This window comes from Gadus chalcogrammus, chromosome 23 (assembly GCF_026213295.1).
Source record: "Gadus chalcogrammus isolate NIFS_2021 chromosome 23, NIFS_Gcha_1.0, whole genome shotgun sequence".
Taxonomy (NCBI): domain Eukaryota; kingdom Metazoa; phylum Chordata; class Actinopteri; order Gadiformes; family Gadidae; genus Gadus; species Gadus chalcogrammus.
In genome coordinates, this window is record NC_079434.1 from 21275987 (window position 1) to 21300536 (window position 24550).

At 53.4% G+C, this 24550-nt stretch overlaps 1 protein-coding gene across 1 annotated transcript in view; it reads left to right on the forward strand.

The window, feature by feature from the left end:
- Window positions 1–24550, forward strand: part of pola1 (polymerase (DNA directed), alpha 1) — a 49351-nt gene that overhangs the window by 7550 nt on the left and 17251 nt on the right. Inside the window, exons 13-26 of the mRNA XM_056583981.1 lie at window positions 30–104; window positions 216–354; window positions 651–805; window positions 3010–3094; window positions 3355–3416; window positions 3740–3829; window positions 5488–5604; window positions 6091–6266; window positions 6577–6706; window positions 6845–6964; window positions 7043–7133; window positions 7241–7365; window positions 7594–7743; window positions 9808–9930. Coding sequence (XP_056439956.1) covers window positions 30–104; window positions 216–354; window positions 651–805; window positions 3010–3094; window positions 3355–3416; window positions 3740–3829; window positions 5488–5604; window positions 6091–6266; window positions 6577–6706; window positions 6845–6964; window positions 7043–7133; window positions 7241–7365; window positions 7594–7743; window positions 9808–9930 — 1638 coding nt within the window. The remainder of the gene's footprint in view (window positions 1–29; window positions 105–215; window positions 355–650; window positions 806–3009; window positions 3095–3354; window positions 3417–3739; window positions 3830–5487; window positions 5605–6090; window positions 6267–6576; window positions 6707–6844; window positions 6965–7042; window positions 7134–7240; window positions 7366–7593; window positions 7744–9807; window positions 9931–24550) is intronic.

The window sequence follows — 24550 nt, forward strand, 5'->3', positions numbered from 1 at the left end:
TGCTGTTTGAACATCGCTCTGTGTTGCAGAAAGTCGAAAAGAGCTACGCGTTTGAAATCCCTGACATTCCCACTCAGTGCGAGTACCTGGAAGTCCGTTATTCCGTGAGTATGCGCCAAACTCCCACTTAGCCGTCCGCCAAGCAGGCATTCAGTCAAGGCTTTGTCCAATGGCAAGGTGGTCCTTGATTTTATTTTCCATTTTAAATGCCACAGGCCGAGTATCCTACGCTCCCTGTTGACCTGAAGGGAGCGACGTTTTCCCACGTGTTTGGAATCAACACTTCCAGCCTGGAGCACTTTCTCCTGAGCAGGAAGATCAAAGGGCCGTGCTGGCTGGACATCAAGACGCCACGTAAGGAAGGGTGGAGGTTTAGGGGCAGCGGGTCAGGACTGGGACCTGAAGGAGAGCACTGGGATCAGATAGACCTGTCCTCACTCTCCCTCTCCTCCTCCTCCTTCCTCCCTCTCCTCTCTCCTCTCTCTCCTCTCTCCTCCCTCTCCTCCCTCTCCTCTCCTCCCCTCTCCTCCCTCCTCTCTCTCCTCCATCTCCTCTCTCTCCCCCCCCTCCTCTCCTCTCTCTCCTACCCCCTCCTCTCTCTCCTACCCCCTCCTCTCCTCTCCTCTCCCCTCCTCTCCTCTCCTCTGCAGAGCTCAACAGTCAGCCGGTCAGCTGGTGTAAGGTTGAGGCGTTGGCCCTGAGGAGCGAGCTGGTGACGGTGGTCAAAGACCTGCCCCCCCCCCCGCTCACGGTCATGTCCGTCAGCCTGAAGACGGTGCAGAACCCCAAGACGCATCACAACGAGGTACGCCCCACCTGGCGCTCAACACCTGGAGCCCGGCGGCCACTTCACCACCGTAGTGCTCTCTCTCTCTGATAGCATCGTGGTGTTGTAGTTGACTAACCCTAACCCACTTCACCACCGTAGTGCTCTCTCTCTCTGATAGCATCGTGGTGTTGTAGTTGACTAACCCTAACCCACTTCACCACTGTAGTTCTCTCTCTCTCTGATAGCATCGTGGTGTTGTAGTTGACTAACCCTAACCCACTTCACCACTGTAGTGCTCTCTCTCTCTGATAGCATCCTGGTGTTGTAGTTGACTAACCCTAACCCACTTCACCACTGTAGTGCTCTCTCTCTCTGATAGCATCGTGGTGTTGTAGTTGACTAACCCTAACCCACTTCACCACTGTAGTGCTCTCTCTCTCTGATAGCATCGTGGTGTTGTAGTTGACTAACCCTAACCCACTTCACCACCGTAGTGCTCTCTCTCTCTGATAGCATCGTGGTGTTGTAGTTGACTAACCCTAACCCACTTCACCACCGTAGTGCTCTCTCTCTCTGATAGCATCGTGGTGTTGTAGTTGACTAACCCTAACCCACTTCACCACCGTAGTGCTCTCTCTCTCTGATAGCATCGTGGTGTTGTAGTTGACTAACCCTAACCCACTTCACCACTGTAGTGCTCTCTCTCTCTGATAGCATCGTGGTGTTGTAGTTGACTAACCCTAACCCACTTCACCACCGTAGTGCTCTCTCTCTCTGATAGCATCGTGGTGTTGTAGTTGACTAACCCTAAGCCACTTCACCACTGTAGTGCTCTCTCTCTCTCTGATAGCATCGTGGTGTTGTAGTTGACTAACCCTAACCCACTTCACCACCGTAGTGCTCTCTCTCTCTGATAGCATCGTGGTGTTGTAGTTGACTAACCCTAACCCACTTCACCACCGTAGTGCTCTCTCTCTCTCTGATAGCATCGTGGTGTTGTAGTTGACTAACCCTAACCCACTTCACCACTGTAGTGCTCTCTCTCTCTGATAGCATCGTGGTGTTGTAGTTGACTAACCCTAACCCACTTCACCACTGTAGTGCTCTCTCTCTCTGATAGCATCGTGGTGTTGTAGTTGACTAACCCTAACCCACTTCACCACTGTAGTGCTCTCTCTCTCTGATAGCATCGTGGTGTTGTAGTTGACTAACCCTAACCCACTTCACCACCGTAGTGCTCTCTCTCTGATAGCATCGTGGTGTTGTAGTTGACTAACCCTAACCCACTTCACCACCGTAGTGCTCTCTCTCTCTGATAGCATCGTGGTGTTGTAGTTGACTAACCCTAAGCCACTTCACCACTGTAGTGCTCTCTCTCTCTCTGATAGCATCGTGGTGTTGTAGTTGACTAACCCTAACCCACTTCACCACCGTAGTGCTCTCTCTCTCTGATAGCATCGTGGTGTTGTAGTTGACTAACCCTAACCCACTTCACCACCGTAGTGCTCTCTCTCTCTCTGATAGCATCGTGGTGTTGTAGTTGACTAACCCTAACCCACTTCACCACTGTAGTGCTCTCTCTCTCTGATAGCATCGTGGTGTTGTAGTTGACTAACCCTAACCCACTTCACCACCGTAGTGCTCTCTCTCTCTGATAGCATCGTGGTGTTGTAGTTGACTAACCCTAACCCACTTCACCACCGTAGTGCTCTCTCTCTCTGATAGCATCGTGGTGTTGTAGTTGACTAACCCTAACCCACTTCACCACTGTAGTGCTCTCTCTCTCTGATAGCATCGTGGTGTTGTAGTTTACTAACCCTAACCCACTTCACCACTGTAGTGCTCTCTCTCTCTGATAGCATCGTGGTGTTGTAGTTGACTAACCCTAACCCACTTCACCACTGTAGTGCTCTCTCTCTCTGATAGCATCGTGGTGTTGTAGTTGACTAACCCTAACCCACTTCACCACTGTAGTGCTCTCTCTCTCTGATAGCATCGTGGTGTTGTAGTTGACTAACCCTAACCCACTTCACCACCGTAGTGCTCTCTCTCTCTGATAGCATCGTGTTGTTGTAGTTGACGTAAATGCACATTTTAAAGACAACATTTAAGATAATGTCCAGAAGTCGTAAAGAGCGGCTTATTGTTTGGTAAGGTATATTATGTACTGCGTCACGTCGGCTTCTGTCGGACGGTGGATGAGCAGGCGTGTGGCTGACAGTAGGCCCCTCTTTGTTCAGATTGTGTCCCTGGCTGCTCTGGTCCACCATCGCTTTCACCTGGATAAAGCCCCCCCCCAGCCGCCCTACCAGACCCACTTCTGCGGTGAGTAAACCAACACCTGTGGACCAAGAGGAAGAGACACTCACTCACTCACTCACTCACTCACTCACTCACTCACTTTGACAGCCTGGGACTGAGTTCCTCTAGTTTCAAAATGTGATGTTCCCTTGTGTCGCCCAGACAAAGATGTCTTCTTCCTTTCTTTAGAGACGTGCCTACTTTGCAAAGGGGTACAAGTTGTATTTCACTTTCACAAAAAGCACCTGCTCTGCTGAGTGACGGGCTCTGTTTCTGTCTTCCAGTGGTGAGCAAGCCCGTGGACTGCATCTTCCCCTACGACTTCAAGGAGGCCGTGAGGCAGAAGGTGGGTGGTCTCAACCTGGAGCAACTGGAGCCACTTTGACAAGGATAGGGAAACGGTCAAATGATGTTTAGATGACTAGCTCTATTTAAAAGACTGCTAACAATAATAATGAATACGAAACCAATGGGTTGGAACTAGGCCTGCACGATTCGGGAAAATATGAGACACGATTTTTTAGCTTAGAATTGATATCACGATTCTCTGCCACAATATTTTTCGGACAAAATGTAATTTTCATTGCGGTGATATTTGCTGCGCACTGAGGCAGGTCTTGTGTAATGGCGTGGGCTCTGCAGGCAGTGATGAGTTTCTCCTCTTGGTAGAACGGGAAGGTGGAGATCGCCGCGACGGAGCGCACCCTGCTGGGATTCTTCCTGGCTAAGATGCACAAGATCGATCCCGACGTGCTGGTGGTGAGTACTCAGCCCCCCCCTAAACCAACCACAAACTAATCACTGTCCCCTAAGACCAACCCCAAACTAATCACTGCCCCCCAAAACAAACCCCAAACTAATCACTGTCCCCCAAAACCAACCCCAAACTAATCACTGCCCCCCAAAACCAACCCCAAACTAATCACTGTCCCCCAAAACCAACCCCAAACTAATCACTGTCCCCCAAAACAAACCCCAAACTAATCCCCAAACTATCACTGCCCTCTAAAACCAACCCCAAACTAATCACTGTCCCCCAAAACCAACCCCAAACTAATCACTGCCCCCCAAAACCAACCCCAAACTAATCACTGTCCCCCAAAACCAACCCCAAACTAATCACTGCCCCCCAAAACCAACCCCAAACTAATCACTGTCCCCCAAAACTAACCCCAAACTAATCCCCAAACTATCACTGCCCTCTAAAACCAACCCCAAACTAATCACTGTCCCCCAAAACCAACCCCAAACTAATCACTGTCCCCCAAAATTAACCCCAAACTAATCCCCAAACTAATCACTGCCCCCTAAAACCAACCCCAAACTAATCACTGCCCCCTAAAACCAACCCCAAACTAATCACTGTCCCCCAAAAACCAACCTCAAACTAATCACTGCCCCCCAACACACAAACACCAAACATCACTGACCTCTGGTTCTGTTAGGACACAGCAGCCTCTGGTTGTCTGTATGGAGGCTCCTCTGTACAGTACAGTACACTCACTGTACTGTACTGTACTGTATGGAGGCTCCTCAGTACTGTACAGTACACTCACTGTACTGTATGGAGGCTCCTCAGTACAGTACAGTACACTCACTGTACTGTTCTGTACTGTATGGAGGCTCCTCAGTACAGTACAGTACACTCACTGTACTGTATGGAGGCTCCTCAGTACTGTACAGTACACTCACTGTACTGTATGGAGGCTCCTCAGTACTGTACAGTACACTCACTGTACTGTATGGAGGCTCCTCAGTACAGTACAGTACAGTACACTCACTGCACTGTACTGTACTGTATGGAGGCTCCTCAGTACTGTACAGTACACTCACTGTACTGTATGGAGGCTACTCTGTACAGTACAGTACACTCACTGTACTGTATGGAGGCTCCTCTGTACAGTACAGTACACTCACTGTACTGTATGGAGGCTCCTCTGTACAGTACAGTACACTCACTGTACTGTATGGAGGCTCCTCAGTACAGTACACTCACTGTACTGTACTGTATGGAGGCTACTCTGTACAGTACGCTCACTGCACTGTACTGTACTGTATGGAGGCTCCTCTGTACAGTACACTCACTGCAATGTACTGTATGGAGGCTCCTCTGTACAGTACACTCACAGCGCTGTACTGTACTGTATGGAGGCTCCTCTGTACAGTACAGTACAGTACACTCACTGTACTGTATGGAGGCTCCTCTGTACATTACAGTACAGTACACTCACTGTACAGTACTGTATGGAGGCTCCTCAGTACAGTACACTCACTGTACTGTACTGTATGGAGGCTCCTCTGTACAGTACACTCACAGCGCTGTACTGTACTGTATGGAGCCTCTTCTGTACAGTACACTCACTGCGCTGTGTACTCTGTTGTTCATCTGTTGTTATGTGTTGTGGTCTGTCCTGCAGGGCCATGACATCTTTGGCTTTGACCTGGAGGTGCTGCTGCAGAGGATCAACTACTGCAAAGTCCCGCACTGGTCCAAAATAGGAAGACTCAGGAGGGCGAATATGCCCAAATTAGGGGTGAGGAGAGCATGCCTCTGATTATTAACCTTCAATACAGACTATAGTACGCAGGGTGTAACTGTTCCTATTCTACAGGGTCGTGGTTCAGACTATGGTATGCAGGGTGTAACTGTTCCTATTCTACAGGGTCCTGGTTCAGACGATAGTATGCAGGTTGTAACTGTTCCTATTCTACAGGGTCGTGGTTCAGACGATAGTATGCAGGGTGTAACTGTTCCTATTCTACAGGGTCGTGGTTCAGACGATAGTACGCAGGGTGTAACTGTTCCTATTCTACAGGGTCGTGGTTCAGACGATAGTACGCAGGGTGTAACTGTTCCTATTCTACAGGGTCGTGGTTCAGACGATAGTACGCAGGGTGTAACTGTTCCTATTCTACAGGGTCGTGGTTCAGACGATATTACGCAGGGTGTAACTGTTCCTATTCTACAGGGTCGTGGTTCAGACGATAGTACGCAGGATGTAACTCTTCCTATTCTACAGGGTCGTGGTTCATATGCAGAGAAGAGCGCCACCTGTGGCCGCCTGGTGTGCGACGTGGAGATCTCGGCCAAGGAGCTGATTCGCTGCAAGAGCTACCACCTGACGGAGCTGGCCCTCCAGGTGCTGAAGACAGAGAGGGCCACCGTCTCCCAGGAGGAAATCAGGAACCTCTACAGGTGTGTGTGTGTGTGTGTGTGTTGCTTAAAATATGGCCGTAGGGCTGTTTATACAATGCTTCGTATAATAACAATATATTGCATATTTTATGTACCTAGAACAATAAATGTGCATTTACCTATTTCTCTACATAGGTCGATTTTATATAAAAAAACAGAGTATGTTGCTTAGCGTGAAGTGTCCGCCACGCTCAGGTGTCACTGCAGCGTGAGTGCACACACTGCAGTGCACACACACTGCGCACTGCGGTGTGTGCGCAGGTCACAAAGACGGGCTTGAATTGAGATGGGTTGTTGTGTCTGCGGTCAGCGACTCTCCACACCTGCTCTACCTGCTGGAGCTCACCTGGATGGACGCCAAGCTGATTCTCCAGCTCCTGTGTGAGCTCAACGTGCTGCCCCTGGCCCTGCAGATCACCAACATCGCCGGGAACGTCATGGTAACGGATACAAGCTCCCTAGCCTTCACTCACGGTTCTACACACACTGAGTGGTAGTGACTGTTCCCAGTGTTTCCGAGGTTAGTGAATGGTTGGTGAGTGGTTGGTGATATTCAGGATGTAACGGTCTCTCCCCAGTCTCGCACCCTGATGGGCGGGCGGTCCGAGAGGAACGAGTTCCTGCTGCTCCACGCCTTCCACGACAAGAGCTACATCGTGCCGGACAAACCCTCCTTCAAGAAGGCCCAACAGGAGACCGTACGTCCCTCTACAGGAGCCGTAATGTGTAGTCTCAGAGTGCCTGCTCAGCTTCTGACCCCCTGCTGTCTCTCACAGACCGAGGGCGAGGAGGAGGGGGATGCTGGGAAGGGCAAGAGGAGGAAGAAGCCCACGTACGCTGGAGGCCTTGTGCTGGACCCTAAGATCGGTGCGGTCTATTCCCTGGGGTTCACGGTGCATTCTGCTTATGGGTAGTAGGCGCACCTACATCCGTGTTGGTTCTCGTAACGTGATTGTTTTCATTCTTCTGTTCAGGGTTCTATGATAAGTTTGTGCTGCTGCTGGATTTCAACAGCCTGTACCCGTCCATCATCCAGGAGTTCAACATCTGCTTCACCACCGTGCAGAGAGAGGCGCACGTCCAACGCAGGAAGGGCGAGGTGTGTGTGTGTGTGTGTGTGTGTGTGTGTGTGTGTGTGTGTGTGTGTGTGTGTGTGTGTGTGTGTGTGTGTGTGTGTGTGTGTGTGTGTGTGTGTGTGTGTGTGTGTGTGTGTGTGTGTGTTCCTTTTAAATATGTCTGTAGGGCTTCATCAGATAAACAAATGAAATCGATTCAAAATAATTCAATCATTTTGAAGAGTTTTCTTGACATTTTTCCATGACAACAGGATGACGAGTCTGAAGAGATCCCAGAGGTTCCCGATCCCGATCTGGACATGGGAATTCTGCCCAAGGAGATCCGCAAGCTCGTGGAGCGCCGAAAGCAGGTCAAGCAGCTGATGAAGCAGCAGGACCTCAACCCGGACCTCTACATGCAGGTACACACGCGCGCACGCACGCGCGCACGCACGCGCGCACACACACAGGACCTGAACCCAGACCTCTACACACACACACAGGCCCACGCACACGTCTGACTGCAGGGCGTCATTCCTTCCACACGCTGCATCGCTACCTCTCATGTTTGCATTTCTGCACGTCACTGTCACATGACGTACAGAATGTTGAAGCCTCTTAGCGCAGCATGCTACAGGACGCAGCAGCCATGTTGAAGCCTCTTAGCGTAGCATGCTACAGGACGCAGCAGCCATGTTGAAGCCTCTTAGCGTAGCATGCCTCGGGTCACAGCGGCCATGTTGAAGCCTCTTAGCGTAGCATGCCTCGGGTCACAGCAGCCATGTTGAAGCCTCTTAGGGCAGCATGCTACAGGACGCAGCAGCCATGTTGAAGCCTCTTAGCGTAGCATGCTACAGGACGCAGCAGCCATGTTGAAGCCTCTTAGCGCAGCATGCTACAGGACGCAGCAGCCATGTTGAAGCCTCTTAGCGTAGCATGCTACAGGACGCAGCAGCCATGTTGAAGCCTCTTAGCGCAGCATGCTACAGGATGCAGTAGCCATGTTGAAGCCTCTTAGCGCAGCATGCTACAGGACGCAGCAGCCATGTTGAAGCCTCTTAGCGTAGCATGCCTCGGGTCACAGCGGCCATGTTGAAGCCTCTTAGCGCAATATGCTACAGGATGTAGCGGCCATGTTGAAGCCTCTTAGCGCAATATGCTACAGGATGTAGCGGCCATGTTGAAGCCTCTTAGTGTAGCATGCTACAGGACGCAGCGGCCATGTTGAAGCCTCTTAGTGTATCATGCTACAGGACGCAGCAGCCATGTTGAAGCCTCTTAGCGTAGCATGCCTCAGGTCACAGCGGCCATGTTGAAGCCTCTTTGCGCAATATGCTACAGGATGTAGCGGCCATGTTGAAGCCTCTTAGTGTAGCATGCTACAGGACGCAGCAGCCATGTTGAAGCCTCTTAGCGCAGCATGCTACAGGATGTAGAGGCCATGTTGAAGCCTCTTAGCGTAGCATGCCTCAGGTCACAGCAGCCATGTTGAAGCCTCTTAGCGCAGCATGCTACAGGATGTAGCGGCCATGTTGAAGCCTCTTAGCGCAGCATGCTACAGGATGTAGCGGCCATGTTGAAGCCTCTTAGCGTAGCATGCTACAGGATGTAGCGGCCATGTTGAAGCCTCTTAGTGTAGCATGCTACAGGATGTAGCGGCCATGTTGAAGCCTCTTAGCGCAGCATGCTACAGGATGTAGCGGCCATGTTGAAGCCTCTTAGCGTAGCATGCTACAGGATGTAGCGGCCATGTTGAAGCCTCTTAGTGTAGCATGCTACAGGATGTAGCGGCCATGTTGAAACCTCTTAGTGCAGCATGCTACATGATGTAGCGGCCATGTTGAAGCCTCTTAGCGTAGCATGCTACAGGATGTAGCGGCCATGTTGAAGCCTCTTAGCGTAGCATGCTACAGGATGTAGCGGCCATGTTGAAGCCTCTTAGTGTAGCATGCTACAGGATGTAGCGGCCATGTTGAAGCCTCTTAGCGCAGCATGCTACAGGATGTAGCGGCCATGTTGAAGCCTCTTAGCGTAGCATGCTACAGGATGTAGCGGCCATGTTGAAGCCTCTTAGTGTAGCATGCTACAGGATGTAGCGGCCATGTTGAAACCTCTTAGTGCAGCATGCTACATGATGTAGCGGCCATGTTGAAGCCTCTTAGCGTAGCATGCTACAGGATGTAGCGGCCATGTTGAAGCCTCTTAGCGCAGCATGCTACAGGATGTAGCGGCCATGTTGAAGCCTCTTAGCGCAGCATGCTACAGGATGTAGCGGCCATGTTGAAGCCTCTTAGCGTAGCATGCTACAGGACGCAGTAGCCATGTTAAAGCCTCTTAGCGCTGCATGCTACAGGATGTAGCGGCCATGTTGAAGCCTCTTAGCGCAGCATGCTACAGGATGTAGCGGCGATGTTGAAGCCTCTTAGCGCAGCATGCTCCAGGATGTAGCGGCCATTTTGACGCCTCTTCTCCCTCCGTGTCCCCAGTACGACATCCGGCAGAAGGCCCTGAAGCTGACGGCCAACAGCATGTATGGCTGCCTGGGCTTCAGCTACAGCCGCTTCTACGCCAAGCCGCTGGCCGCCCTGGTGACGCACAAGGGCCGAGAGGTGAGCCCCCCCACCGGCAGCCAGACATGGTTTAGTCCAAACCATGACCCTGCAAGCTAACTCTATACAAACGCACGCACACACACACACACGCACGCACGCACGCACGCACGCACACACACACACACACCAACCGGTGTTTCCGCTAGAAAAAATTGGTGCCGGTCATGGGACCTGGAAGTTTTCATTTTAACGTTTTTTATTTTTTTCGATATTTGGCAGCTGTGAAGCGTGCCGCTGCTGAGTTAGAGTCGACTATATCGAGAGCGTCTCTGCTGCTGGCAAAGCGCATAAGCCTCGTGACTCCTCCTTCCCCAATGCGGCTTCGCTGAGCAATCTTTATTAGAGCTTAGATCGGGTCCAGAAAATCAAGCCCGACCCGGCCCGAGCCCGTGCACGTTCTGCCTGAGCCTGGCCCGAGCCCGTGCACGTTCTGCCTGAGCCTGGCCCGAGCCCGTGCACGTTCTGCCTGAGCCTGGCCCGAGCCCGTGCACGTTCTGCCTGAGCCCGGCCCGGCCCGACACATTAACTGTAATTATGAGCCCGAGCCTGATTTCCAAAAAACGAAAAAATAACTTCACATGGTGTGTCTTTTTACAATGTATTCGTTACCAGCATTCGTAGGTGTTGATCAGCAGTGAAATAGTCCGCTAAAGACGTCGCTTAGCAACCGAAGACGCTGGACAAGTTACCGGACTACTACCTATGCAAGTGAACGAAGCGTTCCACGGCATTGAGAAGACCCGTGTAATAAAGGCCTATAATATTTCTGTTTATGGCATAGATTTCTCAAGGATAGGGGTGGGAGATATCGACCTTGGCCTGCAGGTCGGGCCGGCTCGGGTCAATCAAAACCCTGATTGTTTTATATGAATTGGCTAAAGAAATGACCAGAAATATTTCCATTGGTCATTCTGACTGGAGACCTTTAGAATATTTGATCCTCCTAATTTTTTTTCCAGGCAATGACCCGTAATTACCCGACAACGGAAACTCTGACGCATACGTAATACATGCACACACCCGTTCTACATGCACGGTCACACACGCGCACACACAGGTTATACATGCACACACACGTTATACATGCACAAATGTTATACATGCACACACACGCACGAGTTACACATGCCAACACAAGCCAGATAGTGGAATGGGTTGTGTGGCTCTGTTTCGCCTAATTGATGGTCACATCACAGCGACACTTTAAATACCACTTTAGGCTCCTGAGAAGCACTACCATTCCCCTCCACATGAGGTCACTGTTGCATTGTTTATCCCACTTCTGCAGTCTCTTTTCTTTTGTTTCCTGTCGTGTTTTTCCCTGTTTTGCCTTCCTCCCGCTCTCCCTCCCTCTTGATATTTTGTTCATTCTCCCCATTTCTTTGTGTGTCTTGAGGGGCCTTTTTTGCTTTCAGCATTGCTTCTCGCCCTATTTCTGTCAAAATATTAGTCGTGTAATTGATCAAATTTGCTTCTGGCTTGTCATTATTTTTCTCATCAGTCATATTTGCAGCGCAACAACCTTTTTAAATGCCACACACTGGAAACTGCACAAGCAGATGAAATGAGAACCTTTTAATTAGGATACATCTTTCAGCGCGCGCTTAGAATGCTTACACACACATACAGGATGCTATTTACAGGCCGCGTGGTATTGTCTGGGTAACCACACAACACAAACACACTCGCACTCCTGTGCTCATGTGTTATTTAATGACACACACACAGACACACAGACACACACACACACAGAGCACAGTGGTGCTGGGCTGGTCCTGGGGGATCCTTCATTATGATCCCCTTGCACAGAGGGAGTCTATTTGTGCCCTGGGGTCACATGGTTTGCTCACTGACGGGGCTACATTGTGGAAGGTGTGTCTGTGGTTGACTGCTGCTACAGATTTAGATTTCTTCTTTTTTTTTCCTAATTTCTATCATCCTATCTCTCTAGAGACTTCAGAGTCCTGCTTGTGTGCGTCCTTGTTGACAGCCACGGTTGTGTTGATTATTTGACATCTCAAGGTCCCACACTCACGAACGCACGAGCGCGTCCACCTCGGAAATCAGCTCCAGTCTCAGCCCTGACCCACGGGTCCTTTACATTTCCACTGACTGGAAGCGGCCTTAAACCTTCAACAGAATAGGGGACCTGGGGGTGGTAGCATGACGCATGTACAATCCAACCCCAAAACCACTCGGTCATCAAACCCTCCTAGTCTAAACGGGGATTTAGGATCCCACCACAGTTTATTTAGTTTCATTATCCTGGCCATGCGCTGCAGCACCTCGTTCATAAACGCCCTGTTTCGGCGGCGGGCGCCAGAACAACCGACGGCCCTAAAGGTCAGGGGTCAACGCGAGGCCCTCTGCGAGGCGGTCAGAGCGGGCCCGATGACGGGGCCGGCGCCGCCGCTGTGTTGACTTGGTGTCCGTGATCCCGAGCCCCCTATCTTTAGGCGGCGCTCCGGGTTTGGTGGGAGCGGCGCTCCGGGTTTGGTGGGAGCGGCGCTCCGGGTTTGGTTGGAGCGGCGCTCCGGTGCGGTGGGAGCGGCGGCGCTCCGGGTGCGGTGGGAGCGGCGGCGCTCCGGGTGCGGTGGGAGCGGCGGCGCTCCGGGTGCGGTGGGAGCGGCGGCGCTCCGGGTTTGGTGGGAGCGGCGGCGCTCCGGGTGCGGTGGGAGCGGCGCTCCAGGTTTGGTGGGAGCGGCGGCGCTCCGGGTTTGGTGGGAGCGGCGCTCCGGGTTTGGTGGGAGCGGCGCTCCGGGTGCGGTGGGAGCGGCGGCGCTCCGGGTGCGGTGGGAGCGGCGGCGCTCCGGGTGCGGTGGGAGCGGCGGCGCTCCGGGTGCGGTGGGAGCGGCGGCGCTCCGGGTTCGGTGGGAGCGGCGGTGCGGTGGGAGCGGCGGCGCTCCGGGTGAGGTGGGAGCGGTGGGAGCGGCGGCGCTCCGGGTGCGGTGGGAGCGGCGGCGCTCCGGGTGCGGTGGGAGCGGCGGCGGAGCTCCGGGTTTGGTGGGAGCGGCGGCACTCCGGGTTTGGTGGGAGTGGCGGCGGCGCTCCGGGTGCGGTGGGAGTGGCGGCGGCGCTCCGGGTGCGGTGGGAGCGGCGGCGCTCCGGGTGCGGTGGGAGCGGCGGCGCTCCGGGTGCGGTGGGAGCGGCGGTGCTCCGGGTGTGGTGGGAGCGGTGGCGCTCCGGGTGCGGTGGGAGTGGCGGTGGCGCTCCGGGTGCGGTGGGAGCGGCGGCGCTCCGGGTGCGGTGGGAGCGGCGGCGCTCCGGGGTTGGTGGGAGCGGCGGCGCTCCGGGTGCGGTGGGGGCGGCGCTCCGGGTTTGCTGTGAGCCGTTGGCAGTGGAGCCGGTCACGGGCTAGAGACGCAGTACCGCCCCGGCGCTCACGGTATGACCATAGACCTGAAATAAATGTGCCCCCACAACGGCGGGGTCAGAACCCAATACCTCTCTGATTAAAGAAGTGCCGCCCGGCCTATCAGGGCTCAGGCTCTCTGCCAACACTCCTCCGTCTGCTCCGTCTCTCGTTCTCTCCCTCATGCCGTCTCGGGTTCGGTCCCTCGTTCTGTCTCCCTTGTTCTGTTGTTCTCTGATTCTCTCTCCCGCATTCTGTCTTCCTCATTCTTCCTCTCATTCTGTCTCTGGTTCTCTCTGGTTCTGTCCCTCCCTGGTTCTGTCTCTGGTTCTGTCTCTGGTTCTGTCTCATTCTGTCATGGCCTTGTTTCGTCTCTCCCTGGTTCTCTCCCTCCTGCTCCCAGAAAGGTCATTCTGGGAAATCATTCTCAGGAAAAAAACAAGAACTTTTTCATGATTTTCTTTGAAAAGTAAATTTGTAGACACCTCAGCAGCTTCTCATCTTCATACGTTCTATACGGGGTCTAGTTTGATGCAGGAGTTCAGTTGTCTGAGGGTTGGATACCTCCCAGTGGTGGAATAAGCAGGGACCATAAGCCTAGTGGGGGAACAAGCAGGGACCCTAAGCCCAGTGGGGGAACAAGCAGGGACCATAAGCCGTCGGTGGGACCATTTGTTGTGGCCCCTGCCCCTGGGGAACAAGCAGGGACCATAAGCCTAGTGGGGGAACAAGCAGGGACCCTAAGCCCAGTGGGGGAACAAGCAGGGACCCTAAGCCCAGTGGGGGAACAAGCAGGGACCCTAAGCCCAGTGGGGGAACAAGCAGGGACCATAAGCCCAGTGGGGGAACAAGCAGGGACCATAAGCCCAGTGGGGGAACAAGCAGGGACCATAAGCCCAGTGGGGGAACAAGCAGGGACCATAAGCCTAGTGGGGGAACAAGCAGGGACCCTAAGCCCAGTGGGGGAACAAGCAGGGACCATAAACCCAGTGGGGGAACAAGCAGGGACCCTAAGCCCAGTGGGGGAACAAGCAGGGACCCTAAGCCCAGTGGGGGAACAAGCAGGGACCATAAGCCCAGTGGGGGAACAAGCAGGGACCATAAGCCCAGTGGGGGAACAAGCAGGGACCATAAGCCCAGTGGGGGAACAAGCAGGGACCATAAGCCCAGTGGGGGAACAAGCAGGGACCATAAGCCCAGTGGCTCCTGGTCGTCTCTGACCACTCACTCCAGTTCAGTGTATTTGTGGAGGCTGCCATTTGCACCCCCCCCCCCCAGCCCTGTTTTAATCATCACATTTGCACTCTGCTTTCCTATCATGATTTAAGAGGCCTTTATTTTTATGAACACAGACGCATAATCTGCGAGCAATTTAAGGCCTTGCCCCCCCCCCCCCCCCCTCCTGCCTCTGTGTGTGTGTGGGGCGGGGGGGGGGTGTGTGTGTGTGTGTGTGTGTGTGTGTGTGTGTGTGTGTGTGTGTGTGTGTGTGTGTGTGTGTGTGTGTGTGTGTGTGTGTGTGTGTGTGTGTGTGTGTGTGTGTGTGTGTGTGTGTGTGTGTGTGTGTGTGTGTGGCGGGGGTGGGTGTGTTTGTGGTGAGAGAGGGAGGGAGGACACGTCCCGGGCAGAGTGCCCATGTGAATGTGCGTGTGTTCCGTGTATTTATTGATTGGCTGAGTTATCATCTTTCTCTCAATCTTGTTTAAAGTTGAGGCCTGACAGCTCCTCCCCTCCCTTCTGGGAGAAAGGGTCAGGCCTGGGGCCACAGTGATTGCTATACCCAGGGAGGGGTTAAGTTGAGGGGGAAGGCTTAGAAGGAGATGACAGGCCCTTGGATCATGGCTCCTCTGATCACATTTGCCAAGCGAAGAAGGGAAAGACCCGAGCTAGGTGTGTGTGTCAGTCAAGACTTTCTTAGCCCGTAGGTGTTGATGTGTGCCTGTTTGGCACGGAGTGCGTCATTTCATGTTTGCCCACGCCAGGGCGTTTGTGCGCACACAGGCTGAACGCGAGGCCGAACTCTGCCCTTTGTCGGTGGGACCATTTGTTGTGGCCCCTGCCCCTGGTATGTTGGGGTATGAGGAGGAAGGTGAGGTGTAGAGTTACCCGGCTGCAGATCAGCCCTAAGCGTTTTTATTTTGGGTTCTTTTGTATGTTTGCCAGGGAACAGTTGGCGCGGCAGAAGACGCTGCGTTAAACAGGCGCATCGTTCTGGAATGTTCTCTCGTACGTGTGTTGGGCAGTGCGGTAAAGGGCCAAATGATGAAGGAAATATTGAACCTAAACTTGATGATATGGGACATATTAACACAGTTGGACCAACAGAATATCGGATGTCTTCGCGTTAAAGGCGTTAAGACACATTTGTAAGTGGTGTGTCCTCTTGGGACCTCGTCTCTCATGTCGGCCTCATGTCGTTTTATTCTCTATTAAATGGCGGGCGGCCGTTGCCCTCATCGTCCGGCGGGGCCGGTCATCGCCGTGTTTGCTCGGCTAATCGAGTGATGTTAACAGCGCTGGCCGTTGGTAGCTGCTGATTGTTGGGGCATGAAGATAGGTTTGACCTTAGACCTTCCCTTTGCGAGTAGTTCTGATGGCCCTTAGCAGGTGTGTGTGTGTGTGTGTGTGTGTGTGTGTGTGTGTGTGTGTGTGTGTGTGTGTGGGGGTGGGGGGGGCAGTGAACCCTTGGGAGCTATGTCTTGTAATTGAGTCCCTGTCCTTGTATTTAAAAACAGTGTGACAGGAGCTTGTAGCTGACATTATAGGATGCCGCGCAGATTGACGGATGGTATGGAGCTGGCAGGGGGGAGACTACGGGGGGAGACTACGGGGGGATGGCAGCAGAGTATAGGGAGGCAAAGGGCGGCTGGGGTCGTGTGTGTGTGTGTGTGTGTGTGTGTGTGTGTGTGTGTGTGTGTGTGTGTGTGTGTGTGTGTGTGTGTGTGTGTGTGTGTGTGTGTGTGTGTGTGTGTGTGTGTGTGTGTGTGTGTGTGTGTGTGTGTGTGTGTGTGTGTGGAAGCCAATGTAAATATTGTTGTACCCTCTGTCCTGTACTCGGCTTGAGTTTCCCTCCTGTTGTCTTAAATAAGACAAGGCCCTGTTAGATTAATCATGAGTTGACCTCGGCCATCGTGCTCTGCCAAGAGAGTGTGTGTGGGGCTGATGGCATCCAAGTTAACGTTGCTGCTCCTATTTATTTCACTTAAGTCCGTATCGCTGCTGTTCGAGGATCACAACTCATTTATATATTTCCCCGAATTAGATGGCAGAACACCTAAGCCCCCCCCAGCCCTCCATCGGGGGGGGGGGGGGGATGCACATACTTCCAGGGAGCCCTGTTCCTCTTAAAGAGTGTTCTCGGATCCTGATAGGACTTAACAAATAGTCACATGAGCCGCGCCCTCGCTGCTACTCTAGTGGCACCCGGCCGCCGTCTGCCCCGCCCCCCCGCCAGGACAAGGACTCTCCGATGTAAGCCGGCGTGTTGAGTAATGCACGCTAATGAGGCCGCGTGGGGATCGGTTAATAAAGGATCGGCCTCCGCTAAGCCATGCTCCTGACTCCTGACCCGCCGCTGAGTGAGGGAGTCTGATGTGATGATAATGGGCCGCACAACTAATGCTCCAGCCCTCCAATCGACTCCTCGCAGTGACAGACACGGCCGGCCTCACGGGGGCAGCCTCGCGGGGTATGGCCTCGCGGGGTATGGCCTCGCGGGGTCTGGCCACGCGGGGTCTGGCCACGCGGGGTCTGGCCACGCGGGGTCTGGCCACGCGGGGTCTGGCCACGCGGGGTCTGGCCACGCGGGGTCTGGCCACGCGGGGTCTGGCCTCGCGGGGTCTGGCCTCGCGGGGTCTGGCCTCGCGGGGTCTGGCCTCGCAGCTTTCTATACGGCGTGGTTGTTTCTTCTGAGCAACTTCTCAACCTTCGGTAGCAGCGATCACAGCCAGGTTAACCGTCCTTTAATCCTGGATCGTTTCACGGTTCATTCTGAGCTTAAATTCTTTAGTTATTCTACAATTATGGTCAAACTGCTGATACTCATGCTGAGTGACGTTATGATATCGCACCCCTTCATTGGCATCTATCAAGGGCGCCTGAAACCATGACAGGCTGTTTGGAACGTGGGTTCACATCCCCCTCCCGGGATGACGAGTAACGCGTGGTGAAGTGGTGCGTGGCACACACTTGAACTGATGGAGCCACTCATCCCATCGTTTTAATCTCTCTAATTCAACGTCACTGAGTAGTAATAATCCCCTAGCCCCCTCCAGACAGCACTATATTGTGTTTGACGATATTGTTCAGGAACGTTTCAATTGGCCCCATGCACCAGAGATGAAGCCGATGCCGCTAATTGGTCACCATGGCAGTGGTGATTTCATCAGGCTAAACGGTCCATCGCCCCCCCTACCACCTCCTCCTCCAGCGTCTCCTCTTAATGAATATCGCGTGTGGCACGTCCACTCGACTAATCGCGCTCATTTGCAGCGTTGCGCGCTTCTACCAGGCCCCTTTTTTATTATTTTACCCGGCAAACGTGGCATAGCAGCCAGTTAAGCACTGTGATTGTCGTTGATTAGGCGGCGGGGCGTTGGCTGTCGTGGTGAAGTTATTTTCGAAGGAACCCAGCGTGTGTGAGCTCAGCCGGTTGTATTAAATCAGGCGCGGCTTTGGAACCGATTGAGCTGCCGCAGAGCAGATATGAGAACACCGCTATGGCATTCGCCCTGACAGGTGTGTGTGTGTGTGTGTGTGTGTGTGTGTGTGTGTGTGTGTGTGTGTGTGTGTGTGTGTGTGTGTGTGTGTGTGTGTGTGTGTGTGTGTGTGTGTGTGTGTGTGTGTGTGTGTGTGTGGCTCCTCGTTGTGTCACACTTTGGGATTAGTGAATAAAAACGCATTCAAGAAAAGAGACTTGTGGATAACGGTTCAGTGGAATAGTGTTTCTAATTTGTGTTTTTCTGTATTTTCATCAGAGTATTCCTCCACGCCTGTGGGACACAAAGGTCTTAAACTAATGCGCGTGTTTGTGCACCCGCCCGTGTGTGTGTGTGCCTGGGCACCCGCCCGTGTGTGTGTGTGTGTGTGTGTGTGCCCGTCCACCCTTTTGCATGGGCTATTTGAAGCGCTCAACTGTCATCCCCAAACTGCCTTCTCGGTGGAACACATTTCAAAACAATGGCTGCCAGAACCCCTGGCTCTCTGTACAAGGCAGCGCTGCCGTTTGTTGGGGACATGCCCACACCACGCATGACCCCCACAGGCTGTCGTGTGGGGGTAATTGTGTGTGTTGTGTGCTGGACGGTGATGTTGGTCGGCCGGGTTACATGAAGCGGTGGATGTGGGCAGAATAAGGAATGCCGCGGCAGCTGGCCGGGGCATAATGCGGCCATGTTGGCCATCCGTGTGTCTCGGTGGCGCTGAGCTGCCCGTACTCTTGTTCCCGCCGTCGTCAATCATTAACGCTTTGGAAGAAGGCAGTAAAAACTGGATCAAAGTACAGGGGAGGAGACCGAGAGGAGAGGGGGAGAGAGGGTTAGGGGCATGACAACAAGACGTGTAAATCACCCCCGAGACGTTCAATGCAGAGCACAGCAACAGCTGGGGAAGAAACAGCCAGAACAGAACCAGTCATCAATTAGCATGACACCCTGCAATAATAGGCCGGCTAATGGGTCGGACTGGTGTGAAGACAAGCAGGTGTACGCGGACACAGACGTCATCGACACTAATCCACCGTGGCAGGGACGTAGTGCCTCACTCAGTGTCACAGTTGAAAGAGGGCGCGCAAATTAGGATTCAGATGGCAATGGCTCTGGAACATATCTGTCAATTCCAGAGTGGCTTTGGATTAGCTGTCAAAAAGAACAATCTGTAAAAATGTTGTGGCGTATTACATGTCTGGCTGCTCTGTGGCATTACAAAACATTTGATTTGTGGGCTCTCCTCCTCTTTTACCCTCTAAAAGAGACCGCCACTCTCCTGATCATGCATGGGCCATCATCACAATCACGGTCATCTAACATCGACTGTGGCCAGTCGACCGCAGAGGACACGTTTAATGATCAGCCTAATGCATTGTGTTTGTACCACGCCCGCCTCCGTGGAGAGCTCTATGAGGAGAGTAGCCCTCTGCCCCTGCTCAATGACCGGCCGCTCTAATGACACGTGAAATGACTGGTGGCGGGCGGCGGAGCTACGAGGGGACACTGGGAGGGAGGGGCGGGGATCCACTGGGAACCATAGGGACTGGGATCCACTGGGAGGGAGGGGCGGGGATCCACTGGGAACCATAGGGACTGGGATCCACTGAGAGGGAGGGGCGGGGATCCACTGGGAACCATAGGGACTGGGATCCACTGGGAGGGAGGGGCGGGGATCCACTGGGAACCATAGGGACTGGGATCTACTGGGAGGGAGGGGCGGGGATCCACTGAGAGGGAGGGGCGGGGATCCACTGGGAGGGAGGGGCGGGGTCCACTGAGAGGGAGGGGCGGGATCCACTGAGAGGGAGGGGCGGGATCCACTGAGAGGGAGGGGCGGGATCCACTGGGAGGGAGGGGCGGGGATCCACTGAGAGGGAGGGGCGCGATCCACTGAGAGGGAGGGGCGGGGATCCACTGGGAGGGAGGGGCGGGGATCCACTGAGAGGGAGGGGCGGGATCCACTGAGAGGGAGGGGCGGGGATCCACTGGGAGGGAGGGAGGGGATCTACTGAGTGGGAGGGAAGGGATCCACTGAGAGGGAGGGAGGGGGGTCCACTGGGAGGGAGGGAGGGAGGGAGGGGGATCCACTGGGGGGAGGGAGGGGATCCACTGAGAACCACTTGGAAGGACAAAGTGGGGAGTGAACCGGCCAGAGGACGTTGGGGCCGGGGGAAGGATCGGAGAGACACAGGGCGAGACAGGAAACCATGCGTTGTGGACAGGAAGCGCGAGGCCATGGCACACTGGAGAGGCAGCGAGGGGAGAGCGTCATGGGAGGATTGACCACTGAAGGCCTTATGACTACTGGACCTCATAGCTGCCTTAAAGCTCACTGAAGGCCTTATGACTACTGGACCTCATAGCTGCCTTAAAGCTCACTGAAGGCCTTATGGCTACTGGACCTCATAGCTGCCTTAAAGCTCACTGAAGGCCTAATGGCTACTGGACCTCATAGCTGCCTTAAAGCTCACTGAAGGCCTTATGACTACTGGACCTCATAGCTGCCTTAAAGCTCACTGAAGGCCTTATGACTACTGGACCTCATAGCTGCCTTAAAGCTCACTGAAGGCCTTATGACTACTGGACCTCATAGCTGCCTTAAAGCTCACTGAAGGCCTTATGACTACTGGACCTCATAGCTGCCTTATGACTACTGGACCTCATAGCTGCCTTATGACTACTGGACCTCATAGCTGGCTTAAAGCTCACTGAAGGCCTTATGGCTACTGGACCTCATAGCTGCCTTAAAGCTCACTGAAGGCCTTATGGCTACTGGACCTCATAGCTGCCTTAAAGCTCACTGAAGGCCTTATGACTACTGGACCTCATAGCTGCCTTAAAGCTCACTGAAGGCCTTATGACTACTGGACCTCATAGCTGCCTTAAAGCTCACTGAAGGCCTTATGGCTACTGGACCTCATAGCTGCCTTAAAGCTCACTGAAGGCCTTATGACTACTGGACCTCATAGCTGCCTTAAAGCTCACTGAAGGCCTAATGGCTACTGGACCTCATAGCTGCCTTAAAGCTCACTGAAGGCCTTATGGCTACTGGACCTCATAGCTGCCTTAAAGCTCACTGAAGGCCTTATGACTACTGGACCTCATAGCTGCCTTAAAGCTCACTGAAGGCCTTATGACTACTGGACCTCATAGCTGCCTTAAAGCTCACTGAAGGCCTTATGACTACTGGACCTCATAGCTGCCTTAAAGCTCACTGAAGGCCTTATGGCTACTGGACCTCATAGCTGCCTTAAAGCTCACTGAAGGCCTTATGGCTACTGGACCTCATAGCTGCCTTAAAGCTCACTGAAGGCCTTATGACTACTGGACCTCATAGCTGCCTTAAAGCTCACTGAAGGCCTTATGACTACTGGACCTCATAGCTGCCTTAAAGCTCACTGAAGGCCTTATGGCTACTGGACCTCATAGCTGCCTTAAAGCTCACTGAAGGCCTTATGACTACTGGACCTCATAGCTGCCTTAAAGCTCACTGAAGGCCTTATGTCTACTGGACCTCATAGCTGCCTTAAAGCTCACTGAAGGCCTTATGACTACTGGACCTCATAGCTGCCTTAAAGCTCACTGAAGGCCTTATGACTACTGGACCTCATAGCTGCCTTAAAGCTCACTGAAGGCCTTATGTCTACTGGACCTCATAGCTGCCTTAAAGCTCACTGAAGGCCTTATGACTACTGGACCTCATAGCTGCCTTAAAGCTCACTGAAGGCCTTATGACTACTGGACCTCATAGCTGCCTTAAAGCTCACTGAAGGCCTTATGTCTACTGGACCTCATAGCTGCCTTAAAGCTCACTGAAGGCCTTATGGCTACTGGACCTCATAGCTGCCTTAAAGCTCACTGAAGGCCTTATGACTACTGGACCTCATAGCTGCCTTAAAGCTCACTGAAGGCCTTATGACTACTGGACCTCATAGCTGCCTTAAAGCTCACTGAAGGCCTTATGGCTACTGGACCTCATAGCTGCCTTAAAGCTCACTGAAGGCCTTATGGCTACTGGACCTCATAGCTGCCTTAAAGCTCACTGAAGGCCTTATGTCTACTGGACCTCATAGCTGACCCCACGGCCATCTGCCCTCACGCTCATAGGCACAACGACGGTGAATCTAGCCTATGAAATACTCTCTCTGTTCGCTTTACAACCTTTACTGAAAGAATGTCGCCCATTTGTACACATGTTGCACATATATCAGTGCATAATGTGGCGCCCACTTTCTGATCTGAAGAGCCTTACCATACCCGACCTGGTGCCCACTGGTTCAGCAAGAGTGGAAGGGCCATGTGTCACTGGACGGTGACATCAGCGCCCCCGCACCCCCGCCGTCTTTGATCCGTCAGAGTGCACCGAGCGCCGCCGTTTAATGAGCCTCTTCTTTAGCGGGAACCCCCGGCTACCCCGAGGCCGCTTTGATAGTCAGAGATCGAGTAGCGTCAGGGAACTGGAGAGCGCCTCTGCTGCTTCAGTGGTGCGCCGGAGTTATGGGCTGCATGCACTGTGGGGAGTAGTGGCGTCAACAGAGGACACACACACACACACACACACACACACACACACACACACACACACACACACACACACACACACACACACACACACACACACACACACACACACACACACACACACACACACACACACACACACACTTCCACCCCCTGTGGCTCTGTGTTTGGATAGTTCCATGCAGTATGTGTTTGGTATGTGTTTTTAAAGGGTTTTTTGTCGCATCACACACACACGGACGGGTGTTTCATGCACAAGCATTCCAGTGCCACGGTCAAGCGACTTGTCTTTCACAGGGGCCATTCCTCTAAGCAGTCTGTCTCGCTCAGGCTGACAGCGGATGGAAAACCTGTCTAAATGAGTCTGCTCATCAATTACATCAACACATTCCCACCTCCTCCCACCTCTCTAGTACACACACACACACAGGTCGAGATAACGCTTTCATGATTTCTTTCCCCGTATCTCCGATTGCCATACACAAATTCCTCCCTCCTGATAGTGTGGTGATTCGGTGATTTGATACTTCGGATTATTTTCCTCTTCCAGGCCAGCTGAACAACTCCCTACCTTCCTATTTTAGCTTGATAGTAATACCAACACTAGTAGTTATTTCATTACAATTTTCACAAGCGGAGGAAAAACCTATCCGAAACTATTGTGATGCGTGTTGAATGGCGGCCTGAACCCGGGTCGATTACTGGTTTACCGGGGAACGATTCACACTTTCAGCCTCATTGGCACGTCTCCCTGTGACGCATGCCAGCGGCCTTTTCCTCGTAAACCCGGGGCCAAATGGTTCGATGTAACCCCAGCGGCGCCCGCAGAGTGCCTCCAGATAACCAGCGGCGCCCGCAGAGTGCCCTCAGATAACCAGGCGCTATGCAACGCAGTACTATGGCCCGAGTCCTGGGAGCCGATACCGGCGGCCCGGTGGAGGGGCGGTGCCTCTCACTGACCTGCCCCAGCAGACGGCGTAGCCCTGGGGGGTACCACGGGCAGACCTCAGCGCCCGTATGGATATACTGCGTCTGACACCAGGACTGCACTTCTCAGAATAAGGGAACCGTGATTGATGGTTAGGGTTAGTACGAGATCGGCAAAAGGCTTGAAGTTAGCGCTTTCTTCGGATGTAGTGCGCAACGCGATTTACCGTCTCCTCCGGTCCCGGGCAGCGGGCCTGTGTGCGTCACAGCAGGCTACAAATGGACTTCATTCAGCGGAAGGGTTGTTGATTTATCAGTAAGCTGAGCTCAAATTGGGGCTGGTTTGAAGTCTGCTGGAGGCTCTGGGTCTGGTGTTTGTGTATAACCAGTGTGGACAGTGATGGATGATTGTTGTTCCGTGATGATTGGAGCCGTGTTCGTCCATATGAAGCTGGACATTATGTTCACAGTTAGCATATCAACGGTTTGGTCACTTCTCTTTTTATGCAGAAAACGCAGCAAGCTTTGGGCCCTAGAGTGTGTGTGTGTGTGTGAGACGGTGTGCACCAAAAATTGTCCTATGGGAGCATATGTGTTTGTGTAGTGGTGTTCAGCTCGACCTTGACCTTGACTGGAGTCCCTAATAGATGATGGGGGGGGGGGGGGGGGGTGGGGGGGGGCTGTTCTGTAATGACTCTAACTCCCCCCTCTCCGCACAGCGGTATGTAGCAGCCCATAAAGCATGCTTAAGTCCCACTCTGGTTTCAGGGAGTGGACCCCCCCTCGCCCCCCCACACTCGGAAATAGCCGTGTCCTTGTCCCCCCAGGCCGCTGGGCGTTTGTTAGGGTGTGTGTGTGTCGGCGCTTGATTGAGGAGCAGATTGCTGGTGACAGGTCACACTGCATTCCTTCCCTCCTTCAGACCCCCCCCCCCCCCCCCCCCCCCACACAGACTCACACACACTATGCATGTCTTCCGTCCCCCCCACCTGTTGGGATCTCTCGGCGGCCCAGGTCCCTTGCACATGTCAAGCACTAATTGGACAACGACCTGCGTTATGAGGCCGTCACTCTCCCGGTCGGGGATGGAACCCATTAGGAGTCATTAAGGTGT